Raw genomic sequence first — 16,472 nt, 5'->3', positions numbered from 1 at the left:
AGAACAATTTTTTTTTAATAGTTTTTTAATATAAAACATTGTAAAAATATAAAAAAATTTACTTAAAAAAAATTTTTTTATCTGAAAGTTATTTATTAGTTAGTAGAAAACTTCATATAAACTTGTTTTTAATAGAAGCATAATTAAAATAAATACTTAAAAAATAAACATGAAAAATTTAGCATGAACAAAGTTTAACTAAAAAATTAATATTTTAGATAAAAATCACTATCAAAAAACAACTTAATGCAAACAAGTGTATGAAAACAACTTATTTATACTATTTCGTTGGCAAAAAGACAATGCAGCAAATCAAGTATTTTAAAGTTGAAGTTTTCTGTAAATTAAATAACTTAAAAAAAGGCAGTGTTAAATTTGATCAAAACAAATTTTCTGAACCGATTGAACTAAGCAGTTTAAACGAAAAAAAAAACTTAAAAATGAGCGTATTTAGCAAAAATAACAAAAAAAAAAGCAGCTTTTTAACTTTTTTTTTTTTTTTAAGTTTTACTTTCAGTTTTTTTTTTGGAAACTAAGTAATCACTGTGAATGATAATAATGAAACAATAATCAGGAGCGACAAGAAACGTTGATGAACCTTTTAAAAGAGTTGGACTCCAGCAGGGTCAGGATGTAACTCTGCGCTTTGTCGAAAAGCGTCAGCTCCAACTTGTGCAGCTGCTCAGTGATTTCCATCTTAGTCTCTTGAGTTATGTTTATCTGAATAAATTATATTAATGTTACTAATTTATTATACTTGTTTACATAATTTTTTGTTTTAAACTGAAAACTATAGTATGTTTTACCATGTAAATAATTAAACTAATTAGTTGTGTTTAAAGGCTTTTCTTTTGATTAACTAGAATTTTTGTTTTTAAAGTAATTAGTAATAACTATTAATGAAAAAAAGCATTTTTTAATCTTGAATGTCTAATGTTATATTTGTAGTTTGAGTATTTTAGCAAAAGCATATAACCGTTGTGTGTTTTCAACGAATTTTTTTTATTAATAGTTTATAAATTTTCAAAAGATTAATGTTTTCAAACAATTAATTTGTAACTATTTTTAAGTAGTTTCAGTACGTTTTAAATTTAAAAATACTATTCTTCATAACAATTACAATATCAATTTTACCTCTAAAGGTGCATTTTGATTAAGGTATTTTGTAAAAATTTCATCTGCTTTCAGCTTTTTATCTTCATAGTTTTCCATTTTTTTGAATTCTTCAACTTCAGAAATAAAAAGAAGATTTTCTTCACTGTACTCGTTTTTAGTAAACTGCAAGAAAGCTTCGTGGGCAGCTGAAAAATTAATAAAGTTAATGTAAATTAATTATTAATTTTTTGGTTTATAATGGTAAATTTTGTGCAGTAAGTTTGAAATTTTTTAGTATGAGCGAAAAAATTTTCTTATTTGCTAAAAAACATAACCACCTTATTTATTTCTTAATTATTTTTTTAGTTATTCTAGACAAAAAAAGATGATTATTGAGTTACTAATTTTAAATGAGTAAAGGAAAACTAAATTCTTACTTTCATCATTAATGACTTGCTCTATTCTCGGCATTGCTTCATTGCCAACAGCTAACGATCGAAGACTGTTTAATTATTTAATTATGTCATAAAGGTTGAACTAACTTATATTAAGCTATTTAATAAGCGTAGGAAGTCATAACCACCTTTTTAAAGTTCAAAACATAAGAACTACAAGAAATCAATTTAAATCGATTACAACAGTCGTTGTTTTCATTCGCTTTTTTATAAGAGAAATAAACTTTTTGATATAATTTAATTTATGGATTATAGATTGATAAAAAAACTTATAACAAAAAACTTACTGTTTTGAAAACGAAGAATTGAAATTGTTCATTGAATAAGAGGGCCACGTTGAGCACCTATGAATGTTTTTACTTTTGTTTTCTTTCTTTCTACTCACAAGTCTAGTAGTGAACGACTTCATGGTCTTGCAAAAACTTCTGCTTCTGCTGCAATCGGCTTTCTTGCTGCAATCCAACGATTTGGTAGTCGAAGAGCCACCGTCATCAACTGCTAACGAGTTGCTGTTCCACTCGTTCAAGCTCCGACACTCTTTCGCTTCTTGCTCCAACTTTTGCTTTTTCGAAGAAGTTTTTCTCAGAAACGTACCGCCAATTCGAAACGAAGACCTCAGTTGATCCTGTTTAAAAATATGTTGTAAACTTTTGCATTTTACGAAAAAAAAACAAGGCAACATTTTTGAAATACTTTTATTTTTTACTATTTAAAATTGTTTCAAGCTAAAAAAAATATTTTCAGGTATTATTAAACTTACCCATCTCTCGGAGAAGCTCAATCTTTTAGGCATATCATCGTCGGGCTGCTGCAAAAAATGTTTTTCTTCACAAGAACTAGCTTGACCATCGTAGGAACAAGGTTTCAAGCTTTCGTTATTCCCATCGACATCCCCCAAAGTCCATCCGTGCTTTCTCGATAAAACTGACACCATTTCAATAGGTTTTATATAAGACTACGAGTTGTAAAATAGTCATTATGGTTGTTTAGCATAAAAGTTCTTTATATTTTTTTTTCATAGTAAACAATCACAAACTTTTTATTTACATTTATGCGCTCGTCTTTGGCTTTTTTACTTTACTAAAAACTTTCTAAAACTCTACTATTAATAAGATAAATAAATTCACATGTATTAACTAATTCTAACTGGCGAGCATTGAAACTTTCACAGACGCTCAAAGCATTAAAAAACTAAAGTGATTCAAGTAAAAAGTCGTATAAGTATTTGTTAAAAAGTTTTTTGGCTACAGTATATATCTTTACAAACGCGTTTTACTTCTAAAGGTTTCTTTTTTTCTCTCTCTCTCGTCTTATTAGCCTGTGTTAGCTTTATCGCTGTGGAAAATTTTGCAGTTTTTTTATGTTTAACTGTAGTTGATGAAAAATAAGCTAAAATATTTCGCTTAAGCTGAAAATTATAAACACTAAAAAATTGTTACAGTTTCTTAATTTTTTCAATGCTTAAAAAACATATACAAAGTAAATCAAAAATTAGTATGTAATTAATGTTAACTTAATTGTTTATACACATAAGCATAGTCATAACTAATTTCAAAGTTGACATAAGTTTAAAATGATAATGAATTCCAAAAAAAAAAAAAATTGTTTAAGTCAAAATTTAAACTTATATTTTTGATAATTTCTATTTCTTAATAAAATATTATAAAGTATTTTTTATTTTAGTGTATTTTAGTTAATATTATTATTATATGTTATTTTTAATTTTTATTAGTACACTTGTATAAAGTTATTTACTTTAAGTAAGATCTTATTCAAAATAAAATGTTAAAGATTTACGCAAAATTTGTTAAAACGTTTTTTCTAGTTTTTTATAGATAAAAATTATCTTTAAAACATTAAATCTTTAATTTAACTACATATTAAAATTCAAATAACAATTAAACATCTAGTGTAGACACAAAAGGTAGACACAATAAAATTTTTCGACAAAACAAAAAAAAAATCTCTGGTTTTATGATATTTTGAGTTAAATTTTAGTACGTATTACAAGTCAATCTAGTTTATCAAAAAACAAGTATTTCGAAATGTTTGTGTTTGACATTGATCTTGCTTACATAGGTTCGTTTAATAAGAAAATCTTCCTTACAATTGAATTAAAACGCCGAAGTTTTAAACTGATTCCAGCCGGTTTCTTCTGATAAATCTCCTTGCTTTTTTGTTATAAATTAATTTATTTTTGCCAGCCCCCTAAGGGATTAAAACTGTTGCAACAAATTTCAAAACCGTTTCCAAGAATTTCAAAGGCCGTAGGTTGATTTTATAAACAAATAAATTTAAAAAAATTAAAAATTGAAAGCTTAATAAAAATTTATGTTCTGAGATAAAATTAAGTTGTGTAAGTATTAAGTTTTAAAAATAAAAAAACTTTGATAACTGTAATAAAAAACAATTTAACATTAGAAACGTACATATGTTAAATCTTAAGCATTAAATGCTTTAAAACTATAAAAATTATTTTTTCCTGAAAATTAAAAAATCTATTCATTTACGAGTTTTTATTATTTCGAAAAATTAAAAAAAATTTAGACCGGATAACAGATAAAATTAAAAATGTTTTTGTTAAACAGTTTAAGTTCAACTACTTTGAACTTTGTTTTCAGTTACATACACATTATACAAACGGATTAGTCGAATTAATTGTATGTTCTATTTTAAATTCGCAATTTAAATATAGAAAGAACTCATGGGAATTTAAGTTACACTGTCATGGGTTCGAGGTGTTGCTAATACTTTTGAATTTCATAGGTTGCTAAAAGTTGTGAAGTTAAAACATCTAATTTGCATAGAAACCTTTCGAATATTTAATCATACTTTACGGATAAAGAACAATGTCATGTTCAGAACTTTTATATATATATAACATAAGCTTTATAAATTGCATAGAAAAAGTATAAACAGTTATAAGTATTAATAAAGTATTAGTTTTAAATAATTTATAAGCGTAGGGTTACAAATTTTAGGTTGTGTGTCTTTATAAACTTTAGCATAACCTAGCGTTGATAAAATATGTTAAGTATAAATACGTTCATACGTTTGTTGTATGTTATCAATTATGACAATTAGCTATTGTTTCCATTTAAAATACTTTTGAAAAAAATTATACATTTAGTATTCACGAAAATTCACTAAAGTTTAATCTTTCTTTGTATTAAGACTAACGTCGAAACAAATTAGATGTTTCAGAAATGTGTAAAAAACCAAGTTAAAAAAGTTTAATTGTAAACGTTCATTAAGCGAAACTGTAGTTATAAAATAAATATTGTAAAAAAAATACTCCTAGAAAACAATATGCACAAGTAGACTTCTAGAGAACTTTCTGAATTGTTAGTATGATTGAAACACTTTTAAAGCTTGTTTTTTTTTCCATAATAAGTGTTACATATAACATGTTTTTTGTTACAAAAAAGTGTTGCATTCTTCCAAAGTCAAACAAACCCAATATTTTGTTATGATGTCTTACTTTTAAACTATAGTGTCTAATAGTTTATTATATTGCAACATTTTGTTCAAGTTATTACAAAGGGTAGGAAATTTGCTACAATTGCGTTTTTTATTGTTTTATTATGCTTATTTTTTGTTTTTAACTTTGATTATATTATTTATTTTATTAAATTATTATAAAATCAAAAAAAAAACAGGTTTTTAGATTTCTGTTTGTATTCAAAACAGCTTACACTCAGACTACTTCTTAAGTAAATCTATTTAAAAACGGTTATTTAAATTTAAACTCTCGCGGGAAGTGTTATCATAACTTTGTGGTTTTCACATTCGGTTTTTTTTGGCTTTTGTTTTAGACGTTACAAAACACGTCTAGATATTGTTACTTTATTTTTGGAAATACAACCGATTTTCGTTTGAAGTTTTTTATACTATTTGTTAAATGCCTATAAAACAAAATATAATTTGTTATAATGTTTGTGATTTAAGTAATACAACTTAGAAATGAAAGACATAAATAATTGTACTTATTAAGTGCATTAATTAATTTTAGCTTGACAAAAAATTAAAAAGTACAACATCTGTTTTACTATAATAAATTTTAAACCTTAATCTCAAAATCAATAGTTACAGATGTAACTCCTTAAGTTTTCACAGGTTTAATCATATCTTCATTAGTATATATTTTAGTTGGATATTTATATTGCTAAATTTAGCAGAAGTTTTCAGTATAAAAGTTTTATTTTAAGTTTAATTATTTAATACTTTTTTATTAGCAAATTAGTTTTATTAAGACTAAGCTATTTAAATTATTGTTTCGTATCAAACGTTTTTAAAATAGGTAAATAGTCAAATAATGTGCTGATGATATTAGTTGTTGTTAAAAGTATAGATTTTATTTTAACTCATTACTTTAAATTCTTTTTGTTAAGAAATTTAAAGTTTAATTTTAACAACAGATTTTCTATAAGTTTAGTTAGTTTGCGGTTAGTAATCTAAAAGAAAAAAAAAAGTTAGCTTCAAATTACTTTTTTAAAAACTAAAAGAATATTAAAAATACTTATGCTAGAACTAACATTTTAACAAAAAGTTAAAAAGTTAACAAAAAGTTACGCTTTCTTAACAAAAATATAATAAAAGGTAAACTAATAAAACTAAACTATAAACTGCTTTATAACAAAAAAAAAAAACTTTTAGACTAATAAAATTAAGTTTTTTTAATTTAACTATGAATTTACAACTAATTTTAAGAAAACTAAATTTAAAATGAAAATCAATTTCAAAAATTTTACTTTTCTTATAATTTATATATATATATATATTTGCTAGAAGAACAAAAGATTTACGAACATTTATTTGCATTTAACTAAAAATACAGTCAATAAATTTTGTTTATTTTTAAGAACCAAACGGCTCATTTAAATTTACATTACAATTACTAATTTCTTATAAACATAGTGTTTATTAATTCCCACAGAAGGACAAAAAGCTTTTTCTGTACAAAATCGATTTATCAACTAAAATCGGTGAAAAAGACTTTGTCTGAACTAAGTAAATAAAAAGTTTTCTATTCTCATAGAAATACAATGCGTAAAACTTTTTAATAAGTTTGTAACAAACGAAAAATTTATCTTCGTAAAGGACAATTTTTGTTCTAATTAAAAACGAAACAACTTATGAAAAAAAATGTATTTGATAGTTTTTATTTATAAAAGTTTTTAAAGTTTTTTTTTTCTAAAGTTCAAAAAAAAAAAATTAAATAAGCTAATGTATTTGTATTATAGCATAAAATAAAATATTTAAAAATACTTTTACTTTTAAATTTTTAGATCAAATAATTTTGGTTAAATGTACAAACAGTTACAAAATTTCTAATAAAAACTTACTACCTTGATTTTTACACGTCATAATAAAACAAAATAAACGAAAAAAAAATAACTCAAAAATTATTTCCTGTACTATATATACTTTTTTGAATCTATTTACGAATTACCTATATATTTATTTTAATCTAATTCATTAGATTTATTTATCTATAATCTATATTTATTTTATAATCTCTACATAGAATAGATACTAAAAAGGATACATAGAAAATAGAATATTCACCAACAAAAAATCAGAAAGAACAGAAAACTAAGTTTTCTAAATTTTTTTTAGATGTAAATGAAAAACTACATGTTTTAATTCTTAAATTTATCAAGCTTTTTTGTTTACGTTGTTAAAATTTTTAAAGGAAATGTTTTGTATAAATATAAATAAAAATAATAAATTTCAATTTCAAACTCGAAAACAAGTAGAAAATTTAGTTTTCTGTTTCATTGTTCTTTCTGATTTAGATACTTCTACAAAACATTTTCTTCGAAATTTTATCAACTTCAACAAAATACCTGACGAAACTAAACAACGTAAATTCATTTGAAAAGCACAAAAACAAATCTTTACCAATTAAAGTCAGTTGTAACACAATAAAGTGAGCATCTGCTAATGAAGTTTTCACGTGAGGAGAAAACAAACAATTAACAACACGCCTGAAATCGAGAGACGTTAAAGAGTATACAAATTTTATAATGCTGCTTGATAATTGTAGCTATTATATATTTGTAAGCCCGCATACACTATGTGATTTACTCATATTCATAAGCAATATTTTTTGTTACTTCTTTTTTTTTTTAAGATTTCAATACTACTTTTAGTGGTTAGCTGATAATAAATAAGTGAGTAAGTACGTCTTTTTTTTTTTACTTTTGATATAATGTTTAACAGTAACGCTAGAAAAAATTAATCCCAAAATTTAATATAGTAAAAACTCCATAAACATATAAAAGTTATTTTTAGTAAGTATTTTTTCTCGGTTTTGTCTAATTTATATGTTTGTTAATTATTTTTACATCTACTCGTCATCTTAAAATTAAACTTCAAAATAATACAATACCACATGGTTACGTTTAGTTTTGGGTTTATTATGGCAGTTTTTAATCTGCCCTGTAGTTTTTTAAGTTATCTTTTTCTTTATGGTACATAAACATTATTTTTTCATTTTTTTTCACATTAAAAAAATTAAAAAGTAAAATATTAAAAACAGTGTTTAATAACTTAACGACAGTATTATATTCTAAAGACACTTTGACTGCATATAGTTTTACTTGAATTAAAACAAGAATAAAAAAAAAAATTAGTTTGACTTAGTTTAATTTTTTATGCATATTTAAACTTTAATTTATTCTTATTTTAAGAATTTCAAAAAGTATTAGTTGTTACTTGATTTAGCCAAACTTTTGAACTTTTAATTATTTATACTGAAAAATAAGCAGTATTAGTTTTTGTTTGTTAGTTGTAACCTTAAATTAGAACTTCGGGTTAATATTTTTCTCTAATACTTCTATTTTATTCACAACGTTAGTTAACTACTTCAGACAAAATTAAGTTATTTTAAGTAGTTAGTTAATCAATAAAAATAATGAAGACCTTAAATTGTTTGAAAGTAGAAAACTTTACTGCAGTATATATTTTTTTAATTTAAGTTGAATTGTCTTAAAACCTAGACTGTACTTAAAATGTAACAGTAACCAACAACAGAGCATATCGTTCTATTTTTTTTATTTTTTATTTTATTTTCTTAAATTAAAAGTTAGTGTAATGATGAAAAAATTAATTTACATATTGCATTAAGTAAAGTAGATATACGCCTAAATTATACAAATTTATATTTTTCAAATTAAAAAAATTATAATTAATAATTTAAGAGCAGTAAAACTGAAAGAAAGTACTATATATACATATGTATATAAATTTACTGTGTTTTGATTAATTTCTTCTGAGGACCATTTTGATGATTTCACACGGACAAATTTATTAACAGAGACAGACGGTTTTCTACATATGGTTTTCAATAAAAAAAACTTTGACAAAGTTAAAAAAAATATTTATAAAACAACTGCAATTAATATTTATAGCTAAACATCGTTAAACTTTTAATCTCAAACTAAGAACACAAACTTGTTAATAAAAGTTTATTTTAATTTTGAAAATATTAATGCAGTTGTTTGTAAAAAGTTTTCGTAGTAAAAGTTTACTAATGTTTTACTGACTATAAAACCTAATGAAAAACAAATTTTAAGTTACTTAACATGTTATCATTTAACCGCTTAGTTAACAAAGTATGTTTTATTGGTTTTTTTTTAATGAACATTTAAGTTAAGCAAGTTTTTCTTCTATATAATTTACAAGGTAAGCATTACCAGTGGAATTTTTCATCACGTCAGTAAAAAATTTAAAATTGGATTAAAATTAACCAAACAAAAATTTTTATGAAAATACCTACATGTAGATTAACCTATTAACGTCAATGCTAATGAAAGTTGTTACAGGACAAAGTAACCATCGGGGAATAGTATGTTCGCGTTCGGAAAAAAAAAATCTATTTAACAAATTTCTATTGAACTTAAAGATATCATCTAAAGACATTCTAGTTACTTAACACATTTAAAAAATTATGTTTGATATTACTTAAACTTTTAATTAAGCTTAAGATATTCATATTTTTATAATGTTTCAACAGAGTACGTAAAACAAAATTTTTGGCTAATTAAAAAAAACTGTTTTGTTATCAGAAATACTTATATTTTATTACTTATAACATGGAATTTAACAAACTAAACTTTAAAAATATAGAAACGATAAAACAATAAAATACATAATCATAGATTATTAAAAACATTTCTTATATCAAAATAAGGTAAACCATTTTAAATTGCTTTTACAATCATCTTAAATAAAGAGTTTTTTTTTACTTTTAGTAGTCTTTATGAAAAATCTTGACTCATTCAGTTAGTTATTACTAAGTCTTTTAAGATAACAACTTAGTGTTAATTAAACACTTTTTACACTTGCCACCAGGGGTCGGCAAACTGCAGCCATTGAAGGGTAAAAGTGCAAATCGCGATCTTTTTCTTACTTTGAACGGGATCCAGGCCGCAAAAGTTAAAAGTGCAAACCGCAAACATGCACAATTATTTGCTTAAAAAAAAAGCTTCCACTAGATATTTTAGGGTTCAACAACGAAAAACGTTTTTAGGTACCTTTTACGGTAAGTTCAAAACCTTAAATATTTTAGGCCTGTTATCGAGGTTGAGAACTGAAACTACAACTGCGGCTCGCAAATATTTTCATTTTTAAAATTTAGCCCGCGACCATTTCCAACCTCTGCTTGAAGGTACATTCAAAACAAAAGTTAATTAAGTTTATTTAGAACAGGGGTCGGCAAACTGCGGCCCGCGGGCCAAATGCGGCCCTTGAAGAGTTAATCTGCGGCTCGCGAGCGCATTTATTTTTTGAATGGAATGCGGCCCGCGGAAGAAAATTTTGTGGCCCGCGAGCATGTATATGTGGCCCGCTGAGCAAAAAAATAACTAAACTTCTTTTTTTTTGTTAATTTTTACTAATTTCGTTTTAAGTCCCTGTCTAAAATTTTAAAACAATTAAAAAACTTTACAGTATCAGCTTAAACATGTTAAAAAGACTGATTAGCATTCAACTAGTTTTTTTCTCACTTTCATCATAAATTTCTTCTTACAGGATAAGTTTAGGTATTTTTACATGTTTTTTGTAATTAAGTTTCTTTTATAGATGTTTTATTACTAAAAGTTATATTTGAGTGTGCACAAAAAACTTTTAAAATAACATGTTAGTAGAAAAAAGGTTTATTTTATTTTGATTTATACACGTTTTGACTTATTTATTAGTTTTTTTAGCTTTAAATTGATTCCTTTGCACACAAATGTACAAATATTCTCATATTTTAATCGACATACTGACAATTCCCACTCGATTAAATCCTACCCGTGCACAATTCCCACTCGAAAAATTTATTAAATTTCTTTATTTATTCATTTATTTTCTAATATTTTTATTTTTATTTAATACTAATTTATATTTTACCATCACTGTTACCCTTATTTCTGGTTGGTAAGCGGTTCTCGGATTTGATAGGGTGGGAAATAATCGCAGGTTAGAAATGAGCGGTTCCATTTTTAACCACGTTTTATTTAATACTTAAATTAGATTAAGTTTAGTTAATTCACAATTTTCTAAAATTCTTGTTTATACATGTAGTATCTAGGTGTGTACAGACACATTTAAAACAATACATGATATAAATTAAAATATTTTTTGATAAGTATACATTTTCATTTTTCAAACAATTTTTTTTTTTTAAACTAAGTTAATTTTTATGCATCAATGTAAACAGTTACTGTTTTTTTGAACTACCTATTTAATACGAACTAAATTTAGGGATGGTAAATTTATAACGTTTGTATATTGTTAATCAAAACAGTTTAAATTCAAGCAAATAAAAAACTAAACATTGCCACACATTTAAACTATTATTATCTGTAGATTACAATTCTCAAGTCAATTTAGTCATTTTTTCAGTTTTTAATTTGAATAAATATTTGTATACTAAAATATTAGGCTAGTTTTTGGTCATTTAGGCTGGCTTTTTTGCTTTATGAGTGGCAAATTAAATTTATGATGTATGTTTTGTTAAATTTACAGTTTTGGTTTGAATTATAATATATGTTAAACTTTAAGTCTTGCAGCTGATAAAATTTGAAATATTATTTGTATAATTGTAAGTGTGAACAATTAGTGTTGCTAAAAAACTTGAATCCCGGAAAAGCTTGGAATTTGAAAATTTGTGCTTAAAAGTTCTGGAAAAACTTTTAACTTGAGAATTTGTGAAAAAAAAAGAATTTTAAACAATTTTTACGTGTAAAGTAATGAAATTTCGATTTGACATAAAAAATTTACTATATAGATACTTTTTTAAACACATTAAAAGAAGCTTAACAGTATCTATTTAGTATTGCTATATTACTAAAGACAGGTTTTTTATTGCATGTAATTTAATTTTATACCAAAAATAGAAGCAGAAATTATACTTTCAAAAACTTAATGCAAATGCATTGATCTATGCTTTTAAAACGCCTATACCTATTGTTGTGCATTGGAACTAAACTTCGAAACTTTTCTAAAAAATCAAAATCAGCAAAAATACTTCTAATAAAATCTCTCAGATGAGCAATATTTATTATACCAGTTCTCTCAACTTAACAGATAAATTAAAGTTCTAATTTGACTTATGTTGATTTATAATCTTCAGAATTTTTCTAAAAACGACTTCTTGTTGTCATTGAAGAAATAAACAAAATTATTTTATTACCACCAACATAAATTCTTAAAAAAAAGTTTTAATTCTAAACGGTATCTATTTAGTTATTATTTTTGCTACTTTATAACTTGCCTTAACAGTTTTTACTGATTAGTCTGTAGTTACTAAATATAATCATTTGTTTTGTTGAAACTGACTATAGCAATTTGTTTTTTATTTCTTTCTCGCAATAACTCTTACATAACGTTTTTTAATCTTTTCAGCTCGTCTTATATTTCACAATTACTCTTTAAATACAACATCTTTATTGCAGATAAAGAATAGCTATAATGTTAAATAAAAAGTTAAGTAATTCTACTTTATCGATGGCTTAATAATTTTTTAAATTTTGTTAAAAATGTTTAAGAAACGTAACTGTCCATTCAAGCAGACTTATGATATAATTTTTGGTATATATTTAGTTCACTGTTAATAAACTTCGTTGTTTCTTTATTTTGTGACTTTATTTTAACAAGGGTAGCCAAACAAACAATCTAGTTTAAAAATTCGAAAAATTCAAACTAGGTGAAACCTGTTTGAGACATTTAAAAGAAATTCAGGTAAACATTTATTTTAGCAATTTTAATTGAATCTTCGAATTCTGAGAACAGTCTTTATGACTGTAATGTAGTTTACTAATTGTATTTTTTTTCTGGTATACTTATACATTGTGTACTTTTTATACTGAAGATATTTTAGTTAGGTATCTGAGCTAGATTAATTGCAAGTTTTTGCACTTTTTTTTTAAATGGAAACCCTGTTAAAAGCTAACTAATTACTTAAAAGTAGTTTATTAGAGTATTTGCGCTTTAATTATGTTAAAAAGTACACAGTTAATTAAGACTTAAGTATATTTGTCAATGTAAATGTTACTCCAATAAATATTTTTAATAAAAATAGGCATTCTATGTGTAGCTAAATATCATTAAAATTAATTAAGTGAACAAAAGTAAAACTTTCTTTAATGTGACTAAAACTAAAATCTAAAGATTATTTATATATCACTAAAATAAAACTGCGGCCCGCGAAGAATTTTTAAAACTTGAAATTTGGCCCGCGGGCACAAACTGCCTGCCGACCCCTGATTTAGAACTTGCTAACTGAAAATTCATTTGAAGCAGTAATGAATTAGTATTTTAAATGGTTTTCTGAATAAATTAGCTAGATTTATTTATTAATAATAAATCTAATGAAATATAAAAACCTTAAGTTTTTTTTTTCTAAAAATCTAGTTTAAGTTGTAATACTTTAAAAAAAATTGTAGTAGAACGATTTGCAGAATTTTTAATAGCAATAGAACAGTAGCAGTAACAGCTCTTAAACAAAAAAAAATTTATTCGAACTTAGCATATGCATATCTGAAAATAAGTTGTTGAAGCAGTTCTAATAGAAAAAAAAACTTAGCTTATGTCTTGAAACAATTTTTTTAAACTTAAATGTCACTTTCTAGACAATGCGTTAGTTTTTCAATTTTAAGAAGCCATAAAACTTGTGTTTTTAATTGAATTCAAAAGTAACAATTTATATTGATTTACAAAACATATAAAAAAACAAATCATAATAAAATATCTGCTTAAAAGTATCTTCTGTTACAAACTAGTTTTCTAACTGTTTAAATTTATTCTAACAAATAGTAAAAGTTTAACTTACCAATAATACCTATAAAAATATTATGACGTTTAAACAGATTTATTCTTATTTCATTCTATTTCAACGTGTAGTGTTGTAACAATAGGTTCAACAATTGTTTTTTTATTAAATTTATCGAAAGTAAAACTAAAAAAGATTTCATGAAAAAACACAGTGAAGGCAGTATAAACAAACAGTACATGTAATTAGAAAATATTTGAAACAGGTTTATTGTATTTACTTTGTTAATATTAATTTCTAAAGGATTTTTTTCCATAATTCCAATACAAATACTAACAAAGGCAGTTATACTTCAATAACCAAAAAGTCTTCTAATAGTGTTTTTGACCAAAAAACATTCGCAACAAAGTATTACACTGATCAAAATTAGCTACAAAAATGAATGTTAATAAATCTTTTAAACGAGTTGGATTCTAGTAGTGTTAGGATATGACTGTGTGCTTTATCAAAAAGTGTAGGTTCTAACTTAGGTAGTTGTTCAGTTATTTCCATCTTGGTCTGTTGAGTTATGTTTATCTGCAATAAAAATAAAAATTGATTTTTAAATTTTTCTTCCTACTTTTTTATAGTAGTGATATTAGTTGAAAACTAGTAGAATTTAATTTATTTATCATACTAAAGTTTTAATTTAAAAAATAATAAGTGTTAAGCTCTTTAATAATAATTGAGCGTAAAGCTTAAAAGTAATTACATTACGTTTTAATGTTTTAGAATAAAATTTTTAATAGTTAATTAAATATCAATCTACCTCTAAGGGTGCATTTTGAATTAGGTATTTTGTAAAAATTTCATCTGCTTTGAACTTTTTATCTTCATAGTTTTCCAGTTTTTTGAATTCTTTCACTTCAGAAATAAAAAGAAGATTTTCTTCACTGTACTCGTTTTTAGTAAACTGCAAGAAAGCTTCGTGAGCAGCTGAAAAAATCAATAAATATTAGTTTGTATGAAGAAAACATATAACCAACTAATGTATTTTTTTCTTATAAACAGCCATTTTGCTAATTGAAAAATAAACTTAATAATGCATTTTTATAAGTTTATAGTTATGCCCATTAACCGTTTTTAAATGTTTTACGTTTCAACAATAATAGTTACTATATAGCAATACTGTTTTTTCTTATCAATGAAGTTTAAACTCAAAAACTTCTTTTCTTTAATAATGGAGAACTACTTACATTCATCGTTAATGACTTTCTCTATTCTCGGCATTGCTTCGTTGCCAACAGCTAGTGATCGAAGGCTGTTTTATTATTTAATTTTATCATAAAGATTAAAATAACTAGAACTAAGCTATTTAATAAGCGTAGGAAGTACAAACCTTGCTTTTAAAAGTTCATAGCTTAAAATAACAAAATGCTTATAGACTTAGACTTAGGTTTTAAGTGTATTTTTTCATTTGTTGTTTTTATAATTAGTCAAATAGCTTAATTACTTTGGTAGTACTTTGTTTGTAAACACATAGCAACATACATAAAGTTTTAAAAAAAACATAAAACTTACTGTTTTGAAAATGAAGAATTAAAATTGTTCATCGAATAAGAAGGCCACGTCGAACACCTATGAATGTTTTTACTTTTGTTTTCCTTCTTTATACTCACAAGTCTAGTAGTGAACGACTTCATGGTCTTGCAAAAACTTCTGCTTCTGCTGCAATCAAACCGTTCAGTTGTCTTGTTGTCACTAACTACTAATGAGTTGTTTTGATTTTTATTCAAGCTCATACGCTGTGATTGTTTTTCTTCAACCTTTTGCTTCTTTGGAGAGATCTTTCTCAAAAGTCTGCTTTTACTAAAGGATATTCTAACTTTGACCTGTAAATGTTTAAAGTTTTTAAAACCTAATTCTATGTTTAAGACTGTTTTTAGACTTTTATGTTAAATAAACACATATAAAACACAAAAATTATTTTGTAATTAATCTTGTTTACAATCAAAATTTTCGTTAATACAATTTTTCCATAAGTAAGTACTTTTTGGTTGTACTCAAGAGAAAGTTTACAATAACATTTTTTTTTTAAACACTAACCAATTTTTCAGCAAAACTAGACTTTTTTGGTATATCACGTGATAAAGTATTTTCTTTAGCCGTTTTTCTTGTTAGACCTTCAACAGAACATGATTTAAGCTTTTGTTTTAGGCTATTGGTAGTACCTAATGTTTGATGGGTTTTTCTTGACACTACTAGGACCATTTTTTAATGTTTTATAAAGCTAAAAGATAACTAAATTATTAAATTTATAATGATAAAACGTTCAAATAGCAAAAATGATTGATCTATTAATAAACCCTTTAAAAAATTTTTAGTTTGAAAATGATAAAATCAGTATTAGTTAATCAATTTTTTGCCATAGTCTTGTTTTAAAAGTATTAAACTTTGTTAATTTAATAGCCACAAAAAATATACATTTGTTTAAGTTTACTTTAGCAAATAGCTTATTAACTAGAATGAGTAAACTTAATAAAATATAATACAAGAGTATGTATCTCAGCACACAGCTTTTATACAGTTGAAGTTGCTTTTTTCTACTTCTCTCGACGTAAGTAATTATTCGCATTGACTCCGAAATTTTGTTATTTGTGTTATTTCTTAATTTTGAAAAC

At 24.4% G+C, this 16,472-nt stretch overlaps 1 protein-coding gene across 1 annotated transcript; it reads right to left on the bottom strand.

Annotated features, from left to right (window-relative positions):
• Positions 1-294: 294 nt before the first annotated feature.
• Positions 295-2,501, bottom strand: LOC145836982 (uncharacterized). Its single transcript, XM_082944750.1, has 5 exons — positions 2,311-2,501; positions 1,838-2,175; positions 1,533-1,597; positions 1,135-1,301; positions 295-720 (listed from the first exon to the last, which is right to left on the bottom strand). The coding sequence occupies exons 1-5, from the start codon at positions 2,482-2,484 to the stop codon at positions 571-573; spliced, it is 894 nt and encodes a 297-aa protein (XP_082800876.1). The 5' UTR covers positions 2,485-2,501; the 3' UTR covers positions 295-570.
• Positions 2,502-16,472: the final 13,971 nt, after the last annotated feature.

This window comes from Thalia democratica, chromosome 5, assembly GCF_965202585.1.
Source record: "Thalia democratica chromosome 5, ktThaDemo2.hap1.1, whole genome shotgun sequence".
NCBI classification, from domain to species: Eukaryota; Metazoa; Chordata; class Thaliacea; order Salpida; family Salpidae; genus Thalia; species Thalia democratica.
The sequence above is the reverse complement of the archived record's forward strand: the minus strand, read 5'-3'. Positions and strand labels throughout refer to the sequence as shown.